This window comes from Pogona vitticeps, chromosome 2, assembly GCF_051106095.1.
Source record: "Pogona vitticeps strain Pit_001003342236 chromosome 2, PviZW2.1, whole genome shotgun sequence".
NCBI classification, from domain to species: domain Eukaryota; kingdom Metazoa; phylum Chordata; class Lepidosauria; order Squamata; family Agamidae; genus Pogona; species Pogona vitticeps.
This window is the reverse complement of record NC_135784.1, coordinates 312684070-312704541: the sequence shown is the minus strand read 5'-3', so window position 1 is coordinate 312704541 and position 20472 is coordinate 312684070. Positions and strand designations below refer to the sequence as shown.

Sequence of the window (20472 nt, the reverse complement as noted above, 5' to 3'; positions counted from 1 at the left end):
TGCTGCTAAAAGACCCTTTATTAAAGGCTACGCTGACTGCTTCCTGCAACAGCGGCACATGGAACAGGGGTTAAAAACTGCAACAGGAAGGTCCTGATGACCCACAGAACATCTTGGATGTGACCTCCACGGACGACAGCTAGGCAGCTTCTACAAGCAGGCTCGGATGAAGCACAAGGTTCTTATCATACAGCTGTACAAGTGCCAAGAGAACAATAGAAAAACGACCCCTCCCACCCCTACAAACAGATCGCCAGCCCCCACATGCAGTCCCTGGACACTTACTGAGCCTCACAGGACGTGACAGGTGGGGACCCAGCCATCCAGCTCAGCCACCAAGCAGAGGTCCAGCGGCCGGACTCTCTCCTGCAACCCAGCACAACCGGGCAGGTGGTGGCGGTGGCAGCACTGAGTGGTCCCATTAGGCAAACCTTCCCCTGACTTGGCCGAACCACCGCCACCCCCAGCCCTCGCACGGGGAGGGGAGGGGGAGGGGAGAAGAAGGGAGAGAAAGGAGTCGCTCCAGAAACAACAGAGACCAGGAGGACGCACAGAGCAGGAGAGGGAAGGGGGCGGCCCTTGGCAAGGACCAGGCAGAGGCGGCAAGAGAGGATTTTTTGGTCAAGGTTGTGCTTGTTGTGAAGGGGCCGCGGGGGGCGGGAGAGAGAGCGGGTTCCGCTTTCATTCACAGCTCCTTTCAGAAAGTGCTGGGGCAGCCAGCCCTGAACCGACCCCCTGCCCCGCCATGGCAAGAGTCCCAAATCTTTTAGGCGCACAAACCGGGCCCCGTCCTGCCACAGACTGCAGCCCAGGTGGATCGACGCTCTTCTCCTCTGGCGGGACGTCGTCTCTGGCCTCCCAGGCGAGCCCCACCGTTCCGGCCAGCAGCAGGACGGCCCTGGCTCTGCTTCTCAGTGCCTGCCTGCCTGCCTGCCTGCCTGCCACCTCGTGAGAACCACATGCCCCTGACCCTCTCTAGAGCACTCCCCGGCTCCGGGGAGACCCCTGCACGGCCGAGGCACGCGGCCCCACCCCAGGTCCCCTGCCCACCCCCAGTCTGTGCCCTTGCCCGCTTCAGTGCTCACGGGCAGTCCACCCTCCTGAAGACCAGACGCGGAGCTCCCCACTGGACCACCGGGGGCCGGCTGGGATGGGGCGCTCCCGCTGGGACGCCAGGGAGCCCACGCTCGCACCCTTGGCCTGGATGGGCACAACGCCCCGTTGTTGAGCGCGGACACGCAGGGCTCAGCTCCCTTCCTCGGTGGAGCGAGACTCTGACTTCAACTTGACAAACTCCTTGGCCACCTCGTCGTTGGTCCTTTGAGACAGAATCCTCAGGATGGTGAGTCCCGTGTCGTCCATGTGGACCCGGCGCCCCAGCGGGCACCAGCAGGCGCAGCTCCCTTTGTCCGCCACGTCCCTCAGCTGCATCACGGCGATGCCCAGCACCCGGTCCTCGCGGGCAAAGCAGTAGTCCTTCACGCACACCTGCAGCTCGTAGGCATCGGGGCCGTCTTCGTTTCCGAGGATACTGCCGGGAAGAAGAAAGAGGCTGAGAGCGAGGAGGAGAAGAACGAGCCGCCCCGGTTGGTGGAAGGGAGGGAACCCACAGGCATATACCAGGGAACTCTTTGGGCAGATGGAGAAGGGCCTGCGGGCGAACTCCTCCCGCTTCCTGAAGGAGGGCGAAGGGGGCCAGGGCTCCCAAGGAAAGTGGGTCTGCTTCCTCCCTCTCTCCCGGAAAGCTGCTTTGTGAAGGAGGGCGAAGGGGGCCAGGGCTCCCAAGGAAAGTGGGTCTGCGTCCTCCCTCTCTCCCGGAAAGCTGCTTTGTTTGAAACAAGAGAGGAGATAGGTCTGACATCCCGGGCCCAAGAGATCCATCCTGCCATTCCCATGTGTGTGTGTGTGTGTGTGTGTGTATGTGTGTGTCTGGGGAGTCCTCTGCGTGCTTAAAGGCCAAGGGGGCCCGAGGGAGGGAGCAGAGCTGAAGCAGGGGTGGCCGTTGTGCCCACCAGACCGCCTGGGCCACGGAGGAGGGAGGCGGCCGGCCAGTGGCCCTGGCTAGGGCACAGTGGGGGAACTTACAAGTGGAAGGTCTCGTTGTACTTGGGGGACCAGTTGTTGTTCTTGGACTTGGTGGTGAATTTCCGCTTCTTGTCACTCATCTGCGGTCCAATCATGGTGACCTCCACAAAGGGGCGGAACATGCCGGACGCTTGCCACCTCAGGTCGTTGGCAGCCACGACTGCGTGTGACAAAGAGGAGGGAGGTCTGAAATCCCAGGCCCGAGAGAGAGAGCGATCCTGCCGCTTCGCAGTTGTCCCCCCCCCCGACCCCCGAGTGGCTCTCGCTGCCTTTGCCCCACATGCAAAAGGACAGCCAGCTGGAGCACACAACAGCCCTCCTTGTGCTGCGTCTGAGAACAGCTGCGAGGAAGCCCCTCCATCGGTGCCGAGAGACAGCTCCCTCCCTCTCGCCCCGCGGGTCACGTCCCCAGCCCTGCGCGTGGGGACATGACCTGCGCAAGTGATCCAGAGCATCTCAGGATGCCCCACAGGGACCGCACGGCAGGAGAAGCCGACTTCCGAGTATCAGCGTGAGGCTTTGAAACAGAAGCACCCACACAAGCCACCGGCCGTCCCGAGGAGGAATTTCCGAGCTGCCAGACAGGGCAGTGGGCCCTCTTGCTCCTCGGGGGAGGGGGGGTGGCAGCACAGGGCACGAGCTCAGCTCCCAACGTCACGGCCCGGCTGTCTTTGAGCAACCCGTTCCCTGAGGATGCAGCGGACAAGCAAGGCGGCGCTGAGGGGTCCCCAGGGTGGCCCAGCGCAGGGGCTGAGACCCCATTTCTCTGCGCCTCCCAAGGGACGCTTGACTTTCGTTACCTTTCACGGTGACCTTGTGCTCCCCAGTGCCCGGGTGCGTGTAGAGGTCGATCTGAATGGACACTTCGCCCACCGGGTCGTCCACTCCTGAGCCTGGGGGGGGGGGGGAGAAAGACCCACAAAGAGAACCTTTGCCCTCCCACACAAACCATGGCCGGCCTCTCCGGACGTCCCAAGACCCTTTCCCCCCACCCCCACCCTCACCCCACGAGGCCTTTGCTGCTGCTCCGTGTGCCGGATTTCTCTGCAGAACAAGGCCAGCCCTCTCTCCTGCTCCACAGGGTGAGCACGCCCAGGGTCGCCTCCTACCCTCCTCCAGAGGCACCACCCTTCCCCATCGCCTTCCTTCCTTTATGGGCTCCTTCCTTCCTTCCCTTCCTCCCTTCTTCCTTCCTTCCTTCTTTAGCTCCTTCCTTCCTTCCATTATGAGCTCGTTCATTCGTTGGTTCGTTAGTTCCTTCCATCCATCCATTATGGACTCCTTTCTTCCTTCCTTCCCCTCCAGCCAAACTTATCAGCCGCTGGCCTGACCCATCCTCCTCCTGGGCTCCTGCTTAAACCCTGTGGTCAGTGAGTGTCAGGGGCAACAGGACAGATTCTCCAAAAACAGCTGCAGAGAAGGCTCCCCAGCCCCCCCTCCCTTTATGAGGCCGCCGTCTCGGCCACTCCAAGAGGGTGAGTCCTCTGAGCAGCAGGACCAGCAGCTCAACTCCCGCAGCCGGGGTGGGTGGGGGTGGGGGGAGGAGGAACGACGACACCGTCCACAAGCCACACTATCCGCCTCTACAGGAGCCAGGAAGTTCCAGGAAGGGGAAGGGAGGGGCCGGGGGGGCACAGGAAGGTGGAGGGGCTCCCGAAAGCACACCACGTTTGCGGCTGCCCAATGTTGGCCAGGGAACATTGGCCTCCGGCGACCTACCCTTCTCGGGACGGACATTCTCGTGGGCCGTCAACCGTATCCCTTTCCCGCCATGCACTGTGGCCAGCCGCAGGCCGCACGGGGAGGGAGGGAGGGAGAGAGAGAAGAGTCCGGTTACCAGCCTGGTAGTCACGATGGGGGTGGGGGTGGCATGGTCCCTTGAGAGGGAGCGGCTGAGGAGCGCTGTCCTGCCCGCTGCCAGTGACCGAGCGCAGCCTGGGTTGCTGGTGTGTGTGTGTGTGTGCAGATGATGGTGCTGGAGGTGGCATTTGAGGCAAACCCTCTTGCCTGCTGGAGCAGCCAGGTGGGGGGTGTGGGGTGCTGGCGCCTTCCTTCGCTTAGCCCTGGCGGCAGAGGCCTCACCCTGACCCGGCCCCAGAGGGAATGTGTGTGTGTGTGTGTATGTGTGTGTGTCAAACCGAGCTTCCTGGTGGATCACAGGGGCTGCCTCTCCTGAAGCAGGAATGGCCCCAATAGGCCCGGACGCTGGGCGGGGGGGGCGCCCCTTCCCCTCCCCTGCCTGTGCCCTGGAACTGAAGCCCTCCTGCCCGCTCAGGGCCGGACGGCCCTCGGCCAAGGAAGGGCGGTGTTACATAACAGCACTGATGTTACCTGTCTGTCATGGGTTTGGAGGGAAAGTTCCATCCTATGGGGAGTGGAAGGCGGGACATCAGGAGGAGGGGCTGTACTGTATAAATATGTGATGCCTGTGTGGTGAAGAGGAGATGCTGAGACAAACTGGGAGACACTGGGAGGGACGAAGCAGCAGCTGGGAAGAAGAAGCTGTTGTGGGAGTCTGTGTGTCAATCAGGGTACTACTGTGTGTCAGAGTACCAACCTGATAGGTTCAGGTGTCTGTTGGTTAGCCAGAACTGATGGGTTCAGGGTCTGTGCTTTAAGTTAAAGGTTCTAGGTGAACCAAACTGTGTGTATGTGTGAGTGAAACAAAGCCACGTTACTTTATTTTATTCACCTGATTGTTTATTTTTCCCTGTGTGTATTTAAATAAACCTTATTCTTTTTATTGTTTAAAAATCCATCCCTGGTCTGTGTGACTTCTTAAAGGGAATGGTTGGTGGCAGCTTAGTGTAACTGTGTGACATATCCCAGTAGGTCTGGGTTTGTCACATTGATTGGTGTCCAGCGTGTGGGATACGACTGGTCCAGTTGTCCAGTGGTCCAGCAAAGCCTTGGCAAGTGTGCCCAGAGCAAGGGGGGTCTAGTCAGGGACAGTTTGAGGCGCGTAGGTAATCTTCTAGGTGTACCTCACGGGGAGGTGCACTAGTGGAAGAACGTGCCAACTGGGGAGACTTAGATTAAGGTGCTCTGAGGCAGCCTAGTTTTGGCGGGAAAAAGCTGAGGCAAAACTGCGTAGCAACAGTGAGCTAGCTTGCCAGCTGAGAGGCCCAGCAGAGGGGGGTAGGCTCTGACTCGATACTGTTGCAACTTTAGTGCTGAAGAACAGCAGCAATCTCTAGGGAGAGCTGGTTCTGAGGCAAAAGGAAAAAAGTGGTCGTTTTATTTTGAGGCTTGACTTTTTAAAGCAGCCTGTTCTGAGGGGGGATTATGCCCTTGACTCGAAGCCAAGTAGCAGACATGAGTGAAGTGAAAGACCCCCAGATTGACCAAGGTTCTGAGGAGGAATTTGGCTCAGTGCAAGGTGACAGCACAGGAGAGCAAGACCCAGAACTCAGAAAATTGCTCATAGCCCAACAGCATGAACTGAGGATGAGGCAATTGGAAAAAGAAGAAAGATTAGAGAGGGAGAGAATGGAAATGGAGAGGGAATTACAGAGAGAGAAAATGGCGTTTGAATTAAAAAAATTGGAAATGATGAATCAGAACAATAATAATAATAGGGATTCTGAGGGAGGCCAACTGTCTAAAGCTGACCTGAAGAAATTCCCTGTGTACCACAAGGGAGATTGTCCTGAGGTGTTCTTTTCCTTAGTGGAAAGAGCGTTTGTGGACTTCTCAGTGAGGGAAACTGAGAAGATGACCATCATGCGATCTTTAATCAGTGGTAGCCTAGCTGAGGTTTATGCCGAGATGCCTGAGGGACTGATGAAAGATTTCGCAGAGTTTAAAAAACTGGTGTTTGCCAGACATGGGATAAATGCAGAGCAGCTGAGACAAAGATTTAGGTCCCTCACCAAGAAGCCAGAGCAGACTTTTACCCAAGTGGGGGCCCAATTGGTGAGGCTGCTTGAGAAATGGCTATCGCAGGAAGGAACAGAGACCTATGAACAGCTTAAAGACTTGATAGCCCTGGAACAGTTCTATTCAGTTCTGCATGGGGAATTGAAATTCCAGGTGAGGGAAAGGAAACCAAAATCTGTGGCAGCAGCCGCAGAAATCGCGGATTTTATTTCCCAAATAAGAAAGCCCTTGGGTGAGGGGAAATCTGTAGGTAAACCCAAAGAAGCCTACAGCAAGTACTCTCAGGGACCAGGGAAAAGCCAGCAAGGGGGAGGGGCCCATGGTGAAGGGAAGCCCTCAGACATGAAACTAAGACCTCAGATTTTGGAGGGAAAACCAAAACAAGATGAGAGAGAATCAAAATACACCAGAAAATGCTATTTCTGTCAGGGAAAGGGTCATCTAATCTCAGAGTGTGAGAAATTAAAGCAGCTAAAAGGAATGGTGCCTCAGAATTCTAGTGGGACCAAGCCAAAAGCTGTGTTCTGTGTCCAGAAAGAGCAAGGCTCAGTGTCACAGAGGGAGCCGGTTGCCATGGCTACTCAGTCTGGAACAGCTACCTATGCTGAGCAGGCTGAGGAAAATGGTCCTCTTGTGGAGGTAAAGCGCTGCTTGCTGATAAAAACAGATTCTCAGTTGTTTGAGACAGCCGGGGTGGACGTAGGAATACTTGACCGTCAGTATAGGGGGCTGCGGGACACTTGTTCCCAGGTAACCCTGTGCCATCCCGATATCATTCCCCGGGAGTTTATAATCCCAAGTGAGAGCATAAAGGTAGCAGGTATTGAGGGGCAGGTAATCTCTCTGCCAGTAGCAGAGGTACCTGTCAACTTTCAAGGCTGGAGGGGAGCTTGGCGGCTAGCGATTTCACCGACTCTGCCAGCAGCCGTGCTCGTGGGAAATGACCTGGCTGAACATGTGAAACGGGTGCTAGTGATTACACGCTCACAAGCCACCACGGGGACAGTTCAGGGGGGTAATGATGAGCCAGAGACGGAAGCAGAGGGGAGTTCAGAAGCTGTGGTGGAAACCTTAACCACAGACAGCCGATTTGGACAGGAGCAAAAGGCAGACGCCACTCTCCAAAAATGTTTTGAACAGGTGACTGACGCCCAGCTAACACCTGAAACCCCAGTGAGATTTCTGGAGAAAAAGGGGATTTTATATAGAGAAACCCTGAGGAATATCTCAAAAGGGGGAGATGGGATCAGAAGTCAGCTGGTGGTACCTGAAAAGTATCGCCCCATGATCTTACAAAGGGGGCACTCTGACATGTTTGCTGCACACTTAGGGGTGAACAAAACACAGCAGAGAATCACACAGAATTTCTACTGGCCTGACATAGGGAAGCAGATCAGGGAGTTCTGTAAACAATGTGATGTGTGTCAAAGGCAGGGGAATAACCGCGACAGGACCAAAGCAAAGTTGTGCCCTTTGCCTGTGATTGACACTCCGTTCAAATGCATAGGGGTGGATATTGTGGGACCTTTGCCCAAGGCCACAAAGAGGGGGAACAGGTTCATCCTAACAATTGTGGACCATGCCACAAGGTATCCTGAAGCCATACCCTTGACTAACATTGAAACTAACACAGTGGCAGATGCTTTGGTGGGGTACATGTCCAGGATGGGATTTGCCTCAGAGATAATCACAGATTTGGGGGCATCGTTCACGTCAAAGCTCATGAAACGCTTATGGCAAATCTGTGGAATAAAGCACAAGGAAACCACTGCTTATCATCCGGAAAGTAATGGGTTAACTGAGAAGTTCAATGGGACTCTAATGCGCATGATTAGGGCTTACTTGGCAGAGAATCCAAACAATTGGGACCAGAAGCTGCAATCCCTTTTGTTTGCTTATCGATCAGTGCCACAAGCCAGTACCGGGTTCAGTCCATTCGAGCTTTTATTTGGGAGAAGGGTGAAAGGGCCCCTTGATTTGATAAAACAAAATTGGGAGCAGATCACCCAGGATGACCCACAAGACGTTGTGACTTACATAGACACCTTGATGAATGACCTAAAGCGAAATCTAGAGCTGGCAGCAGAAAACCTGCAAGCGCAGAAGGTCAAACAGAAAACATGGTATGACCGCAAAGCTAGAGAGAGGCACTTTGACCCAGGGGAGGAAGTGCTTTGGCTTAGGCCCTGCAGAGAGAATAAGCTGCAGCTCAAATGGGCAGGACCATATAGGGTCATTTCCAAGATGTCAGATCTGAACTACCTAATAGAGCAGGAGGAGAACCAAGCAAGGAGGGTGGTTCATGTGAATGCCCTAAAACCCTACTACAGAGGGGAACAGAGGGTTCTATTTGCTATAAAAGCAGCTGAGAGTGAGGAAGCTGAATTACCCTTCTGGGAGGGTAGAGGGGAAGTAAAATACAACCCAGAGGAGGTAAAGATCAGTCCTGCACTCACCCAAGACCAGCAGCAAGAACTAAAAATGCTGCTTAGCAAATATCAACAGGTGTTTTCCAACAAGCCGGGGATAGTGAAGGGAGTGATGCATCGGATCCACACAGGGGATGCACCCCCGCAGGCAGTATCCCCATACCGAGTAACGGGACCCTATAGGGACAAGGTGCGGAAGGAGCTGGACGAGATGCTGAGGGAGAACATAATCGTCCCCTCTTCTAGTCCTTGGTCCTCTCCGATAGTCCTTGTGGACAAGCCTGATGGGAGCATTAGGTTTTGTGTCGATTACAGGAAATTAAACCGTGTAACCACTCCTGATGCCTACCCAATGCCCAGGCTAGACAACCTGATTGAAACCATAGGGGGTTGTAGGTTCATCTCATCATTGGACCTGGTAAAGGGATATTGGCAATTAAGAATTGATCCCAGGGATCAAGAAAAAACTGCCTTTTGCAGCCCTTTTGGTCTCTATGAGTTTCGAGTCCTGAGCTTTGGTCTCAGAAATGCACCAGCCACATTCCAAAGGCTGATGGACCAGACCTTGGCAGGGCTCAGTGACTTTACAGTGGCCTACATTGACGACATAGGGATCTTCAGTAATACCTGGGAAGATCACCTGATACACCTGGAGTTAGTGCTGCAGAGGTTAAGTGCAGCAGGGCTAACGGTAAAGGCCAGCAAGTGTCAGCTGGGTAGCCCAGAAATAAAATACTTGGGTCACATGGTAGGGGGAGGAATGATAAAACCCCTGGAGGCCAAAATAGAAGCTGTTCGTGATTGGCCTAGACCCAACACCAAGAAAAAAGTCAAATCATTTCTTGGGTTGGTGGGCTACTACAGAAAGTTCATCCCGAGGTTTAGCGAGATTGCGGCTCCGCTGACCGATCTGACGAGGAAGAAGGCTGATGACCGCATCCCGTGGACCAGCGACTGTGAGGCGGCGTTCCAGAGGTTGAAGGAGGCGTTAATCAACTATCCAGTCCTGCGTGCTCCAGACTTCGACCGGGAGTTCATCATCTACACCGATGCGTCTAACAGCGGGGTAGGAGCAGTTCTGTGCCAGGAGGATGAGAATGGTGACCAGCATCCAGTGTCCTACCTGAGTAGGAAACTTCAAAAAGGTGAGAGACATTTGGCAACCGTGGAGAAGGAGTGTTTGGCCATAGTCTACGCGATCCAGAAGGCCAAGCCTTACATCTGGGGAAGACATTTTGTTCTGTGTACTGACCATTCACCATTGCAATGGTTAAAGACAATGAAAACCCACAATAGCAAACTTATGAGGTGGGCTTTGAACTTACAGGACTATGACTTTGAAGTGAAGGTGGTCAGAGGGTCAGTGAACTGTGTTGCTGACGCCTTATCAAGAAGACCTGAAGACTGAAGACGGCGAAAGAACATGGACTATGTGTATATAATGATGACAAAAGCAAATGTACCTGGTTTTGAATTTGGTTTGTATTAATAAAGGTAAATTAATGTAATGTATATGATAAATGTTTATATGCCTAATTGAAATGTTTACCTTAGAGTGTAAGTATATGTAAGTATAATATGGTATGTATAACTGTTGTTGTATGTTTTATGCAGGTTGTTTTTTGGTGAAAAGCACTTTTAGCTTTCCCCCTACAAAACAACTTATAAAGAGGGGAGGTGTTACATAACAGCACTGATGTTACCTGTCTGTCATGGGTTTGGAGGGAAAGTTCCATCCTATGGGGAGTGGAAGGCGGGACATCAGGAGGAGGGGCTGTACTGTATAAATATGTGATGCCTGTGTGGTGAAGAGGAGATGCTGAGACAAACTGGGAGACACTGGGAGGGACGAAGCAGCAGCTGGGAAGAAGAAGCTGTTGTGGGAGTCTGTGTGTCAATCAGGGTACTACTGTGTGTCAGAGTACCAACCTGATAGGTTCAGGTGTCTGTTGGTTAGCCAGAACTGATGGGTTCAGGGTCTGTGCTTTAAGTTAAAGGTTCTAGGTGAACCAAACTGTGTGTATGTGTGAGTGAAACAAAGCCACGTTACTTTATTTTATTCACCTGATTGTTTATTTTTCCCTGTGTGTATTTAAATAAACCTTATTCTTTTTATTGTTTAAAAATCCATCCCTGGTCTGTGTGACTTCTTAAAGGGAATGGTTGGTGGCAGCTTAGTGTAACTGTGTGACATATCCCAGTAGGTCTGGGTTTGTCACAGGCGGCTCTTTCACGAGGGGGGGAGAGCTTCTGAAGAGATGCTGCCCCCCCCCGTCCCAGCCATGGACTGCTCTCTCCAGAAAACAGTGCTCCCCCCGCCCCGGTTCTGGGCTGAGCTTTGCACGGGTACTCACCTCTGGCCCTTTCGCTTAGGGGGACACCCTGACCAGACCACCACCCCCCAGCCTCCCCCCTTCCTTACCCTGGGCCTTCTGGGTCTGGACGAAGGTCTTGATGAGGGTGTCCGTGGTCTGGGTGTAGAGGGAGAGGGCGTAGCGCAGGGACTGCAGCTCGGAGCTCTTCTCCAAGAAGGTCTTCTTCAGGCCGCTGCCTCCGGCATGGAAGTATTGCTGGGGGGGGGGGAGGAAGATGGATGGGCGAAGGAGAGGCGGCTGAGACTCGGCAGGGCAGAGGATCTCTTGCCGGAGGCCAGCCAGCCGTGCTGGGAGGACCCCTCCCCACAAGAACCCCGAGCCCGCTTTCCTGCCCCGGATGGGGCTGTCCGAATGACACTGGTCCTTCCCAGTCTTGGCCCGAGAGTCTTTCTCACCCTCTAGTTCTCAGGGATCCAGAGCAAGAAGAAGCCCCCCCCCACTGCCCCCCCCTTTCCCAAACAAGATGGCCTTTCGCTCCGTTTGTATTTATCCCGGGCCAAGGTGCTCATCTGTGCCATCCCTGGAACCACCTGCATAGCCCGCTGGGCCAGAAGGCTGGAGAAGACCAGCATCGCTTGAAGGGCCAAACGAAGGAACGGGGACAACTCTAGAATCACTTCGGGATCAGCTCACTTAGAACCACATTAGAACTCTCTGGAGTTTGCTGCTCACGGTATCTGCTAATGTCGGTTAGATCAGTGGTTCTTCACCTTTGTTACTCGGATGCTCTTGAACTGCAACTCCCAGAAACCCCAGTCAGCACAGCTGGTGGTGAAGGCTTCTGGGAGTTGCAGTCCAGAACTCCTGAGGTTAAGAACCAGTGGGTTAGATCGCATCCTTTAACAAATCAAGCTCACCGACAGCCCAAGACCCGTTTTCTTCCCCAAAGGGGAAGAGAAGCCTCAGCTTGATGGGTTTGGCCCTTTCTCCTTCCGCGGCTGGGCTCCCCCCCCCCATCCTGAAAGGTGTGTTGGTGGATACAGCACTCACCTTAATTGTGTCCAGCGCTAGTTCCAGCACAGCGCACTGCTTTGGGGTAAGGCTTCGCGTTTCCTCCTTGACCATGTGGTCCTGAAAGAAAAAACAGGTCAGGGCTGGCTGGCTGGGCTCGCTGGGGGTGGGTGGGTGGGTGGGTGGGGGTGCCTGCAGGGCAGGTGGAATGGCCCCTTGGGGCAAATGGAAAAGGGAGGGGCGGGGCTGAACCGAGGGTGCCTCTCTGCCGCAGGATGAGCTCTGCTTCCAAAGGGATGCACGAGGACCAACCCCTTCGTACACCCCCCCCCGGTCGCTGTGAGGTGCCTCCGGTCTGCCTCTTGCCCAGACCCATGGTGGTGGCTGTGGGGGAGGAGCCTGCCCCTCTGCGCTGCATGGAAGGGAAGCCCCAAGAGCCTCACTCACGCGCTCTCGCTCTCTCTCCTCTTGAGCCCTGATTCTCCCGCCTCCAGGCAGGTGCAATGCCTGAGCCAGGGAAGGGCCAGCCCAGCACCCTCTTGACCTCCCCCCAAAAGGTTTGCTCTGCAGCTGGGGGGAGCCAAGGCACCCTCTCCTGAAAGCACAGGCAGGGACTCCTTGCGCCACCCCCGGGCCTTCCTCCTGGGACCATCCCTCGCCCATCCTTCTCTGCAGTCTCTCTCGCCCCCACAGCCAAGCCCTCCAGCGGGCCAGAAGAGCCGGCAAGCTGTTCTGTGAAACCAAAACCGGCTCTGCTTCCCCACCAACGGCACAGTCGCTTCTCTCTCAGAAACGCTGCCCAGCCCAGTTGTGTCGGCGGCCTTCCCAAAACAAGAGCAGGCAGCCCCCTCGCCAAGCTCTGCCGAAGAGCTTCCCCCTGGGCGGGCTGGTGGTGGTGGTGGGGGCCTCCACGGAAACCAAGGGGCTCTCCCTACAAAGCAGGCGTGCCCGTCTTCCTCAGCAGGGCTGGCCCGCAGGGGATCAGGCCCTTCCCTTCTCGCCCCCAAATGAAAGGCCAGCACTCAAGTGCCCCTGTGCCATCCAGGGCCCTCACCTGGGACCGAGCGCAGGACCGAGCGCACCCTTTTCCCCTGTCAGGAGAAAGAGCACCTGCCTCCTACAACCAGCCTCCCCAAATCCAATACTGAGAGAGAGAGCACCATAGAGGTTCTATTCTGTGCTCCCACCCCACACAGCCAGAGTCCCCCCCCCCCCCAGCAGCCCCTTCGTGTTCAGGCACAAAGGGGCTGTTTCTGGGGACGCCTAGAGGGGAAACGGTTGGAGGAAAGCACCCCAGGCAGGAAGCCACGGCGAGATCGAGCGGGGCCCAAGCAGAGCCAGCTGGCCTCCGGGAGGGAACACACGCATGGGTTTGCCACCGCTAGAGCTACAGCTACACACGACACACACAACACAAACACCGGGCGTTGTGCACTCTGCAGGCGCGCGTGCGCCCTAGCAGCCTCCCAAGGCAGGGGGACGGCCTGCGCCCGCAGGGCTGCTCTCCACACTGACGGAATACCTTCAGCTTCGACAAGTGTCCCAGCTCTTTGGCAGCACTGAAAATCAGCGGAGTCCCCTACGGGCACGGCGGGCCAAGGAGGGAGGGAGGCAGAAAGACAGACAGAAGGGGAAAAGGTTACGCCGCGGATTTGGAGCAGCCAAAGGAACAAAACACCCTTTCTGGGGCAGCTATTTAGGGACCAGGAGCTCGGCTGGTTCTGGTCCCAGATGAATGGCGCAGCTAGGGGATGCCGTCTCCACCCCTTGGGACCCCTTGCTAAGGGGCACCATCCTCTCCCCGATGCTTTTTTAAACATCTTCACAAAGCCACTAGGAGAGATCATGTGGGGATCTGGGGTGAATGTGGGCTCTTGAAGGTTTAATTTGGCAGCCACCCAGAGTGCAGTGCGCACTCCCGGGGCGGTGTATAAATCAAATCAAGCCAATCAATGAAATCTTAGTCTTGCTGGCTGGCTGGCTGGCTAGCCCAGAGGAGACCCCCTACGGGGGGGGGGGGGCTGGTCCCACGCAGTTTTCCCAAGAAGGAGGCACAAGCAAGGTTTGCTGAGAGAGCTTTCCCTCCCTCCCCTTCTCCGCTGGCTGCGCCTGTCCTTCCACCAAGACGCAGGGGGCATTGGGGGGGGGGGAGGGACAGCGATGAGGCTAGAAGGCTGGCCACCAAGGCTTCTGGGCTCTTGCCAGGGAGCCAAGGCCACAGGCACCTGGCACCGTGACTCCAGCAGAAAGCAACCCGCCCAGGTAGCTTCAGGACGGGGCTTCCTCAAAGCCATGCCCTTCCGCTCGGCCATCCTGAAAGCAGCCTCTGCCACCGACCAGGCTGGCAAAAAGGCAGAGCGCCTTCTTCTGCTCCCCTTGGGTGGTTTCTGGCAGCCGGCGTCTATGTGGCCCCAAGAGGAGATGCAACGACCAGGAGCCAACCTTCCTGCCCCTCCAGGTCTGCTGTGGCCTTCTTCCACTCTGCCTCGATATCAAGACGTGTTTGGAAAGGGTTCCTGCAAATCGGCCGGCAGGGAGCATTAGAGCGGCTCTAACCGGCACCACCAGCTCTTAGGGTTACTGTAGCCGGACGGCACTCCGGGGGCTGTCAGGCATGTGGAGAGGGCAGGCAGATCCTTCTGAAGGGTGGGCTCAGAGAGCGTTCCCTCTATGCCACCACCTTTGGGACCCACCTCATTTGGAAAGGGAACCAAGTGATGATGCTCACGTACACAGCCCTAAACGGTTTAGGACCTCGATACTTGGCGGAACGCTTACTCCCAACTAGCTCTACCCATGTCACCCGCGCGAGCCAGGAGGTGAGGCTGAGGAGCCTGACGCCGAGGGAGGCCCGGAAGGAAAGAACTAGAAACCGGGCCTTCTCGCCGGTGGCTCCTCGCCTCTGGAATAACCTGCCTCCGGAGATTCATGCTGCACCCTCGCTGGGTACTTTTAAGAACCAACTAAAAACGTGGATGTATAGGCAGGCCTTCCCTTCCAGTTAATTCTTGTCCTCTTTCCCTTTTTTCTCTTTATTTGATTTATTTTGTATTTTTCTCATTGTAGAATCATTTAATTAATTAATTGTTATAAATTTTTCTTGAACTTGTTATGTTTTATGTTGTAAGCCGCCTAGAGTGGTCGAAATGACTAGATAGGCAGTGTAAAAATACAATTAATAATAATAATAATAATAACAACAACAACCACCACCACCACCACCACCCCTAGCCTTTCAGGGCCCTCATTGCCCGAGGGGCCCCTGCTTGCCATCACCCCCTAGCCTTCCCCCAGCCTCTCTGCACAAACCCACAGCGTTCTGGCTTCAGCCCCACGATTCTCCTGCGTGGCAGGTGTTTCTTCTGTGCCTGGAAAACCCCACCACCTCACTGAAGCAGGCTGTCCCAAGAGACCCCCTCCCAGCGGAACGGCTCTCCCAGAACCCTGGAAAGAAAGCAAGGGGGGGCCATCCTCCCCCACCATCCCTGACCGCAGAACCCTGTGCGTGCTCTGTCCCCTTCCTGGCACACACGCACGCACGCACGCACAAACACACAGCCCATGTGCTCCCAGGCCACTGATATCTGCCCCACGCATTCCCAGCACGCATTCCCCTGGTTCGCTCCTAGGAGGAGGCCGGGGCCCTTCGGGCGGCCCAAGCCAGCAGAGAGGCGGCAGCATCCTGGATCCCGCCCGCCCCGCAGCCACAACCCCGCCAGGCGAGGAAGGAGGCCCTTTACCGTGTGGTCGGAGAGCGGGGGCAGCACAATGATCTTCTCCAGGGTGTTCATCACGACCCGCCAGAGCTCCTTCAGCACCCGCTTCAGCACCGTCTTCTCGCACACGTCGGCAAAGAGGGTCAGGCTGCAAGGGAGACACCGGCCGGGCTCAAGTCCAGCGAGAGGGACCCCTCGGGACAAAGGGCGAGGGCTGCGCCTCAGGGGCCGAGGGCTCGCTTTGCACACAAAAGGTCCAGCCACACAAGCCCCAAACTGGGCCGGGAGGGTCATCCCGCCCAGCCTTCTGTCTCCAGCTGCATCCAGCCAGCTGGTGCTCAGAAGCTCCCAAGCGGCAGCCCTTCTCTGTTTGACCGTGAGATCAGAGATGCAGAAGAGAGCGACCTCCTCAGACCACGGAGGTCCCCCTGAGCCATCCTGGTCTACAGGCCTGTTACCAGACCTCCCTCCTCCTCCTGTAGCTGAGTAATCAGCCATCCCTCGCTGCCTCCTCTCCCACCGGGCCTTGGATGAATCCGGCCCACGACGGCCGTACACTGGCTGGGGGCAGCGGCTGCCCTTCCTTGCTCGGTGACCTGGGATGCCCTTAACTGCAGAGGCCACCGGGGACCTCCTGCACAGGAAGCAGGGGCTGCTGTCCCCACGGAGCCACGGCCCTCCCTTCGCTCCAGATCAGATCATGCGCCCCGGACGAGCCGCATCCTTACTTCCCATCCAGAAAGTCCATCAGGGGCCTGAGGGCGTTGTCGGCTTCCTGGGCGATGACATTGGGAGGGGCATTGCCTGCCCCCTTCACCTGGCACAGGATGTCCGACATCTGCTTGACGCACTCGTCGATCTGGGCCTGGAAACTGGAGGACAAAAGACCGCAGGATGAGTTCCAACACGAGACACCCAAGAACCCATGGATCCTGCCCCATGTGAGCTGACGCGACTGGGGGCAGGGGCTAGGGTGCCCCCCCCCCATGGACGCCAAACAGGCTCCCAGCACTTGCCACCCAGTGGCAGGATCCGGAAAGGAAGGCTGTTGGCCTTTTGTGGAGGCTGGCCTTCCCCGTCAGGATTCCCTCCATCGTGAACCACCTAGAGTGGTCGCATAGACCAGATGGGCGGGGCACAAATCAAATCAAATCAATCAATCAATAAAAATAAACTGCCCGGAGAGTGTTTGAAGTGCTATGGGGCGGTCTATAAGCAACGCACTTTGCTTTTGCTTTTATGGGCGGCCGATGTCTGGCCTCAAAGGAAGCGGGCCGCTGTCGCCGCCCAGGGACGCTTGGGGTCAAGCGAAGCCCAGGAAGGCGCTGCCAGATCCTCTGCCGTGCTGATATAAAGCCATGCTGGACGGTCTCCCTCCGGAAGGACCCCGGCGCGTCCGGCTCAAGAGGGTCTCGGCAGCCTTGTGAGGCCAGGCTCCTCAGGCTTCACTTGGCAGACCCCCCTGTCAGGCAGCGGGCCTGGCCTAGGGAGAGGAGTGCTGGTCGGGCAGCCCACGGTTTCCTCAGAAAGGGGCACAAGCCACACGGCCTCTCTCCTTTAGGTGCTGGAAGTGGTGGGGGGCTCTGGGGGGGGGGGCGGAAGTGGCTCCCAGCCAGAGCCGGAGTCACCTTGGCCTTTCTTTCTTTCTTTCTTTCTTTCTTTCTTTCTTTCTTTCTTTCTTTCTTTCTTTCTTTCTTTCTTTCTTTCTTTCTTTCTTCTTCCTTCCTTCCTTCCTTCCTTCCTTCCTTCCTTCCTTCCTTCCTTCCTTCCTTCCTTCCTTCCTTCCTTCCTTCCTTCCTTCCTTCCTTCCTTCCTTCCTTCCTTCCTTCCTTCCTTCCTTCCTTCCTTCCTTCCTTCCTTCCTTCCTTCCTTCCTTCCTTCCTTCCTTCCTTCCTTCCTTCCTTCCTTCCTTTCTTCCTTCCTTCCTTCCTTCCTTCCTTCCTTCCTTCCTTCCTTCCTTCCTTCCTTCCTTCCTTCCTTCCTTCCTTCCTTCCTTCCTTCCTTCCTTCCTTCCTTCCTTCCTTCCTTCCTTCCTTCCTTCCTTCCCTTCCTTCCTTCCTTCCTTCCTTCCTTCCTTCCTTCCTTCCTTCCTTCCTTCCTTCCTTCCTTCCTTCCTTCCTTCCTTCCTTCCTTCCTAACGAAGGGAGCTCTCGGTGCCCAGGATGAGTCACTGGGGTTTTTAAAAAACTGCAGGCATTCCAAGCCAGAGTAGATTCCCAAGGAAACCTGCAATCTCTGCTGGAACCTAGCGTGATTTCAGAACCTGAAGGCCGGATGATTTGAAATCTATTCCTTTTTAAGTCCAAAGAGGGTTGGTTGGGGGGCGGGTGTCGGGTCCTAGGAACCTGTGACCAACTCGATCTTGAAAACCCTGAGGGGCATCTCCCTGCCCTCTGAATATCCCCAGGGAGAGTTGAGGGGGGAGCGTGGGGAGGGGGGCCCCGGAGGACTAGATCCACTCCTCAGCTCTCCCTGAGCTACAACACCGAGGGGAACACAGGCACTTCCCGCAACCAGAGCGAGGGCCTCCCCAAACCGCCTGCCCCGTGGCCCTCTGAATGCGAAAAGGGAAACGACGCCTGATCAGCTCGTGGGGAGAGCTCTATCCTGCCGAGACAGGATCCCGATTTCACACTTCAGAGAATATTTAACTTTGTGCTGGGAGAGCAAGAGACAGACATTTTTCAATTTCTCAGTGGCTTCTGTGTTCATGAGGAGCGGGCCGGGGGGGGCGAATTTTCAAAAGCAAAATCCACTCTCTCACTCTCTCTAACTCTTCAGTTAAGATTTAATTGGACTTTATTGTAGGGTCGCCTGTGAATGTGTTTTGTGGCTGTTGTCTTACGTTGGAATTTTGTAATGCGTTTACATGGAGTTTTAGCCGAGCGAGTGATGCCCTGTCTGGGTAGCACTCTGGTGATTTCGTTGCACATGCAATGGCAATAAAGCGTTATTCTAATTCTAATCCTTATTCTAATCACAAGGCAGAATCAGAAAGAAACACAAGGGCGCCCCGAGATGTCACCTGCACCCACCTGTTCCCAAAGACGGTGCTCAGCTCATCCAGCACGTTGTTGAGCTGTACCTGCAGCTCCTTGAGGGCGTCGCTGGCCTCGGGATCCAGCTGTCAAGAGAGAGAGAGAGAGAGAGAGAGACGGGCAGACTCAGGGGGAGACCAAAGCACTATGGTTCTGCCCAAAGGGCACCCAGGCCGTCGGCGCGCCGGCCGTGAGCGGGAGGGGACACAGCGCAGCGGGATCGCCAGGTAAGCCCAGAAGTTGCTCCCCTCTTACACCTAACTAGGAACAGAATTACTCCGTGCGCCGCCACCGCCCGCCCTTGTCGGGAGCCAAAGGGGCAAAGGCATGGGCACCCGTCGGTCTGATTTCAGAAGCCACACACCCAGAGAGAGCCCAAGTGCCATGGGCCCTGCCTCTCTCTCGGTCCCTGGGCAGCCGAGGTCTGCTTATGCCAGCTAAGTGGAGCGGCGAGCGGCTGTTGGCGCCTGCTGCTGCGTCGTTGTCAGGAGGCTGGAGAGGGTCGGACGAGGGGACTCCAGAGTCCTTCCAACTGGGCTGCATGGACAGTCCCCCCACCTCTCTGACCAGGGGAGGGCATCACACCCGGGCCCTACACAGGGCCGAGGTTGAAAACGGCTCTCCAGAGTCTCTGGGCTGCCACTGGCTCCTGCTCCTCTCCCGGGCAGGAGGGGGGCAAAAGCTCCCAAGCCTCTTGGCCACCTTGCCTGGACCCCCCCCGGAAGAGAGTTTGCTGAGCCACGCCCGGGTCATCCCTAGCACCCGAGAATGGCCGGCGGCTGCCCTATAAAGGCCAGACTCTGCTTCTCAAATACAGGTTGCCAACTTTTCCCTTGGAGATGGTTCCTGAGTCTTTTAAAATGCTAGGTGTTCTCATATGGCCCTTCTGTTCTATTTCAGGGCTTCGCGGGGTGGGGTGGAGGGGTGGAGGCAACATCACAGCCTCCTCAGGGGCATCATTTCTGGGGCTCAGCTACCATTTCAGCTTCCATGAAAAAAGAAGAGCTTCCACCCCCTCCCCGACATGCAAGAGTCCCTTTGGGAACCTCAGAAAGCTCCCGGATCCCACAGCTGCCGCCGCCGCCCCCTCTGACCCCTGGCGGTTGCTGCACCGATTCCTGGAAGGAAAGCCTCTGGTTCCTCTTAAGAGCAGTTAAGGGCTTTCCTTCGGCCATCCTTCCGGCTGAAAACCCAGAGAACACATTGCAGATGACTCCGCCTGGCACAGATCCGGCGCGGTGCCTGTTTTAAAACCTCAGAGGAAGGCGGTTGTGCTAGCAAAGCGGGAAACACTTTGAGCCGTTTGCTCGGCTGACTAAATCCAGAAGCAAAGCGCTCTCTATCATCTCAGTGGCTAAGAGGGCGAGGAACTGCACTCTAGACAAGAGCTACTCAGCACAGACAGGAATCATCTAGGTAGCAGGACGAGCCTCTGCGCTGAGCAGAAGCCTAAACAAATGCACCGGGAGGGGAACCAGGGGCGCCTCTTCTGCCACTCCCAGGAAACCCCAGCTTTCACCGGTGGCCAGAACGAGCAGGAGGTGCTCCACTCTTGGGCCGACCATGCCAGGAAGCCGTCGAGCCCCAGAGAGGGCTGAGAAGCCAAGGGCTCCCACCATTCCTCCCCGCTTCTTGCTTTCTCCTAGGGATGCCTGCAGAGGTCGGACTGCTTCCCGGAACGGCCGGTGGCCCCTGGGAGAGGGTGGGGGAGTCTGCCTGGCGCTGTGCCACTGTGGAGTCCCCCCCCCCGGTGCAAAGACTACGTGTTCAGGATATCTAAGAGGTCACAGTTAAGGAGAGAGGGACTAAAAAAAGAAAGAGGATTGGGCCTAACACATTCGGGACCCTTCCTTTCCGGATCCTTCTCCTCTGCTTCACCATCCACAATCTTGAAATGCAAGGGCCAGAATGAGAGAGAGAGAGAGAGAGAGACAGAAACAGAGACAGACAGACAGACAGACATCAGTTAGACCAAACATTCCCACCGCGCTTGGGGCAA

General features: G+C 56.1%; 1 protein-coding gene across 5 annotated transcripts in view; it reads right to left on the bottom strand.

Annotated features, from left to right (window-relative positions):
- LOC110082813 (protein unc-13 homolog B) overlaps nucleotides 1-20472 on the bottom strand; it is an 86495-nt gene continuing 66023 nt past the window's right edge. For 2 of the 5 annotated variants that reach the window (XM_078384189.1, XM_078384190.1), the window contains exons 24-33: nucleotides 18471-18559; nucleotides 16164-16307; nucleotides 15460-15583; nucleotides 13242-13298; nucleotides 11759-11839; nucleotides 10816-10963; nucleotides 3805-3861; nucleotides 2886-2978; nucleotides 2086-2245; nucleotides 1-1531 (exon numbers count right to left, since the gene is read on the bottom strand). In XM_078384189.1, coding sequence (XP_078240315.1) covers nucleotides 1246-1531; nucleotides 2086-2245; nucleotides 2886-2978; nucleotides 3805-3861; nucleotides 10816-10963; nucleotides 11759-11839; nucleotides 13242-13298; nucleotides 15460-15583; nucleotides 16164-16307; nucleotides 18471-18559 — 1239 coding nt within the window. In that variant the 3' untranslated portion in view covers nucleotides 1-1245. The other 3 variants (XM_078384191.1, XM_078384192.1, XM_078384193.1) reach the window with 3 other exon arrangements.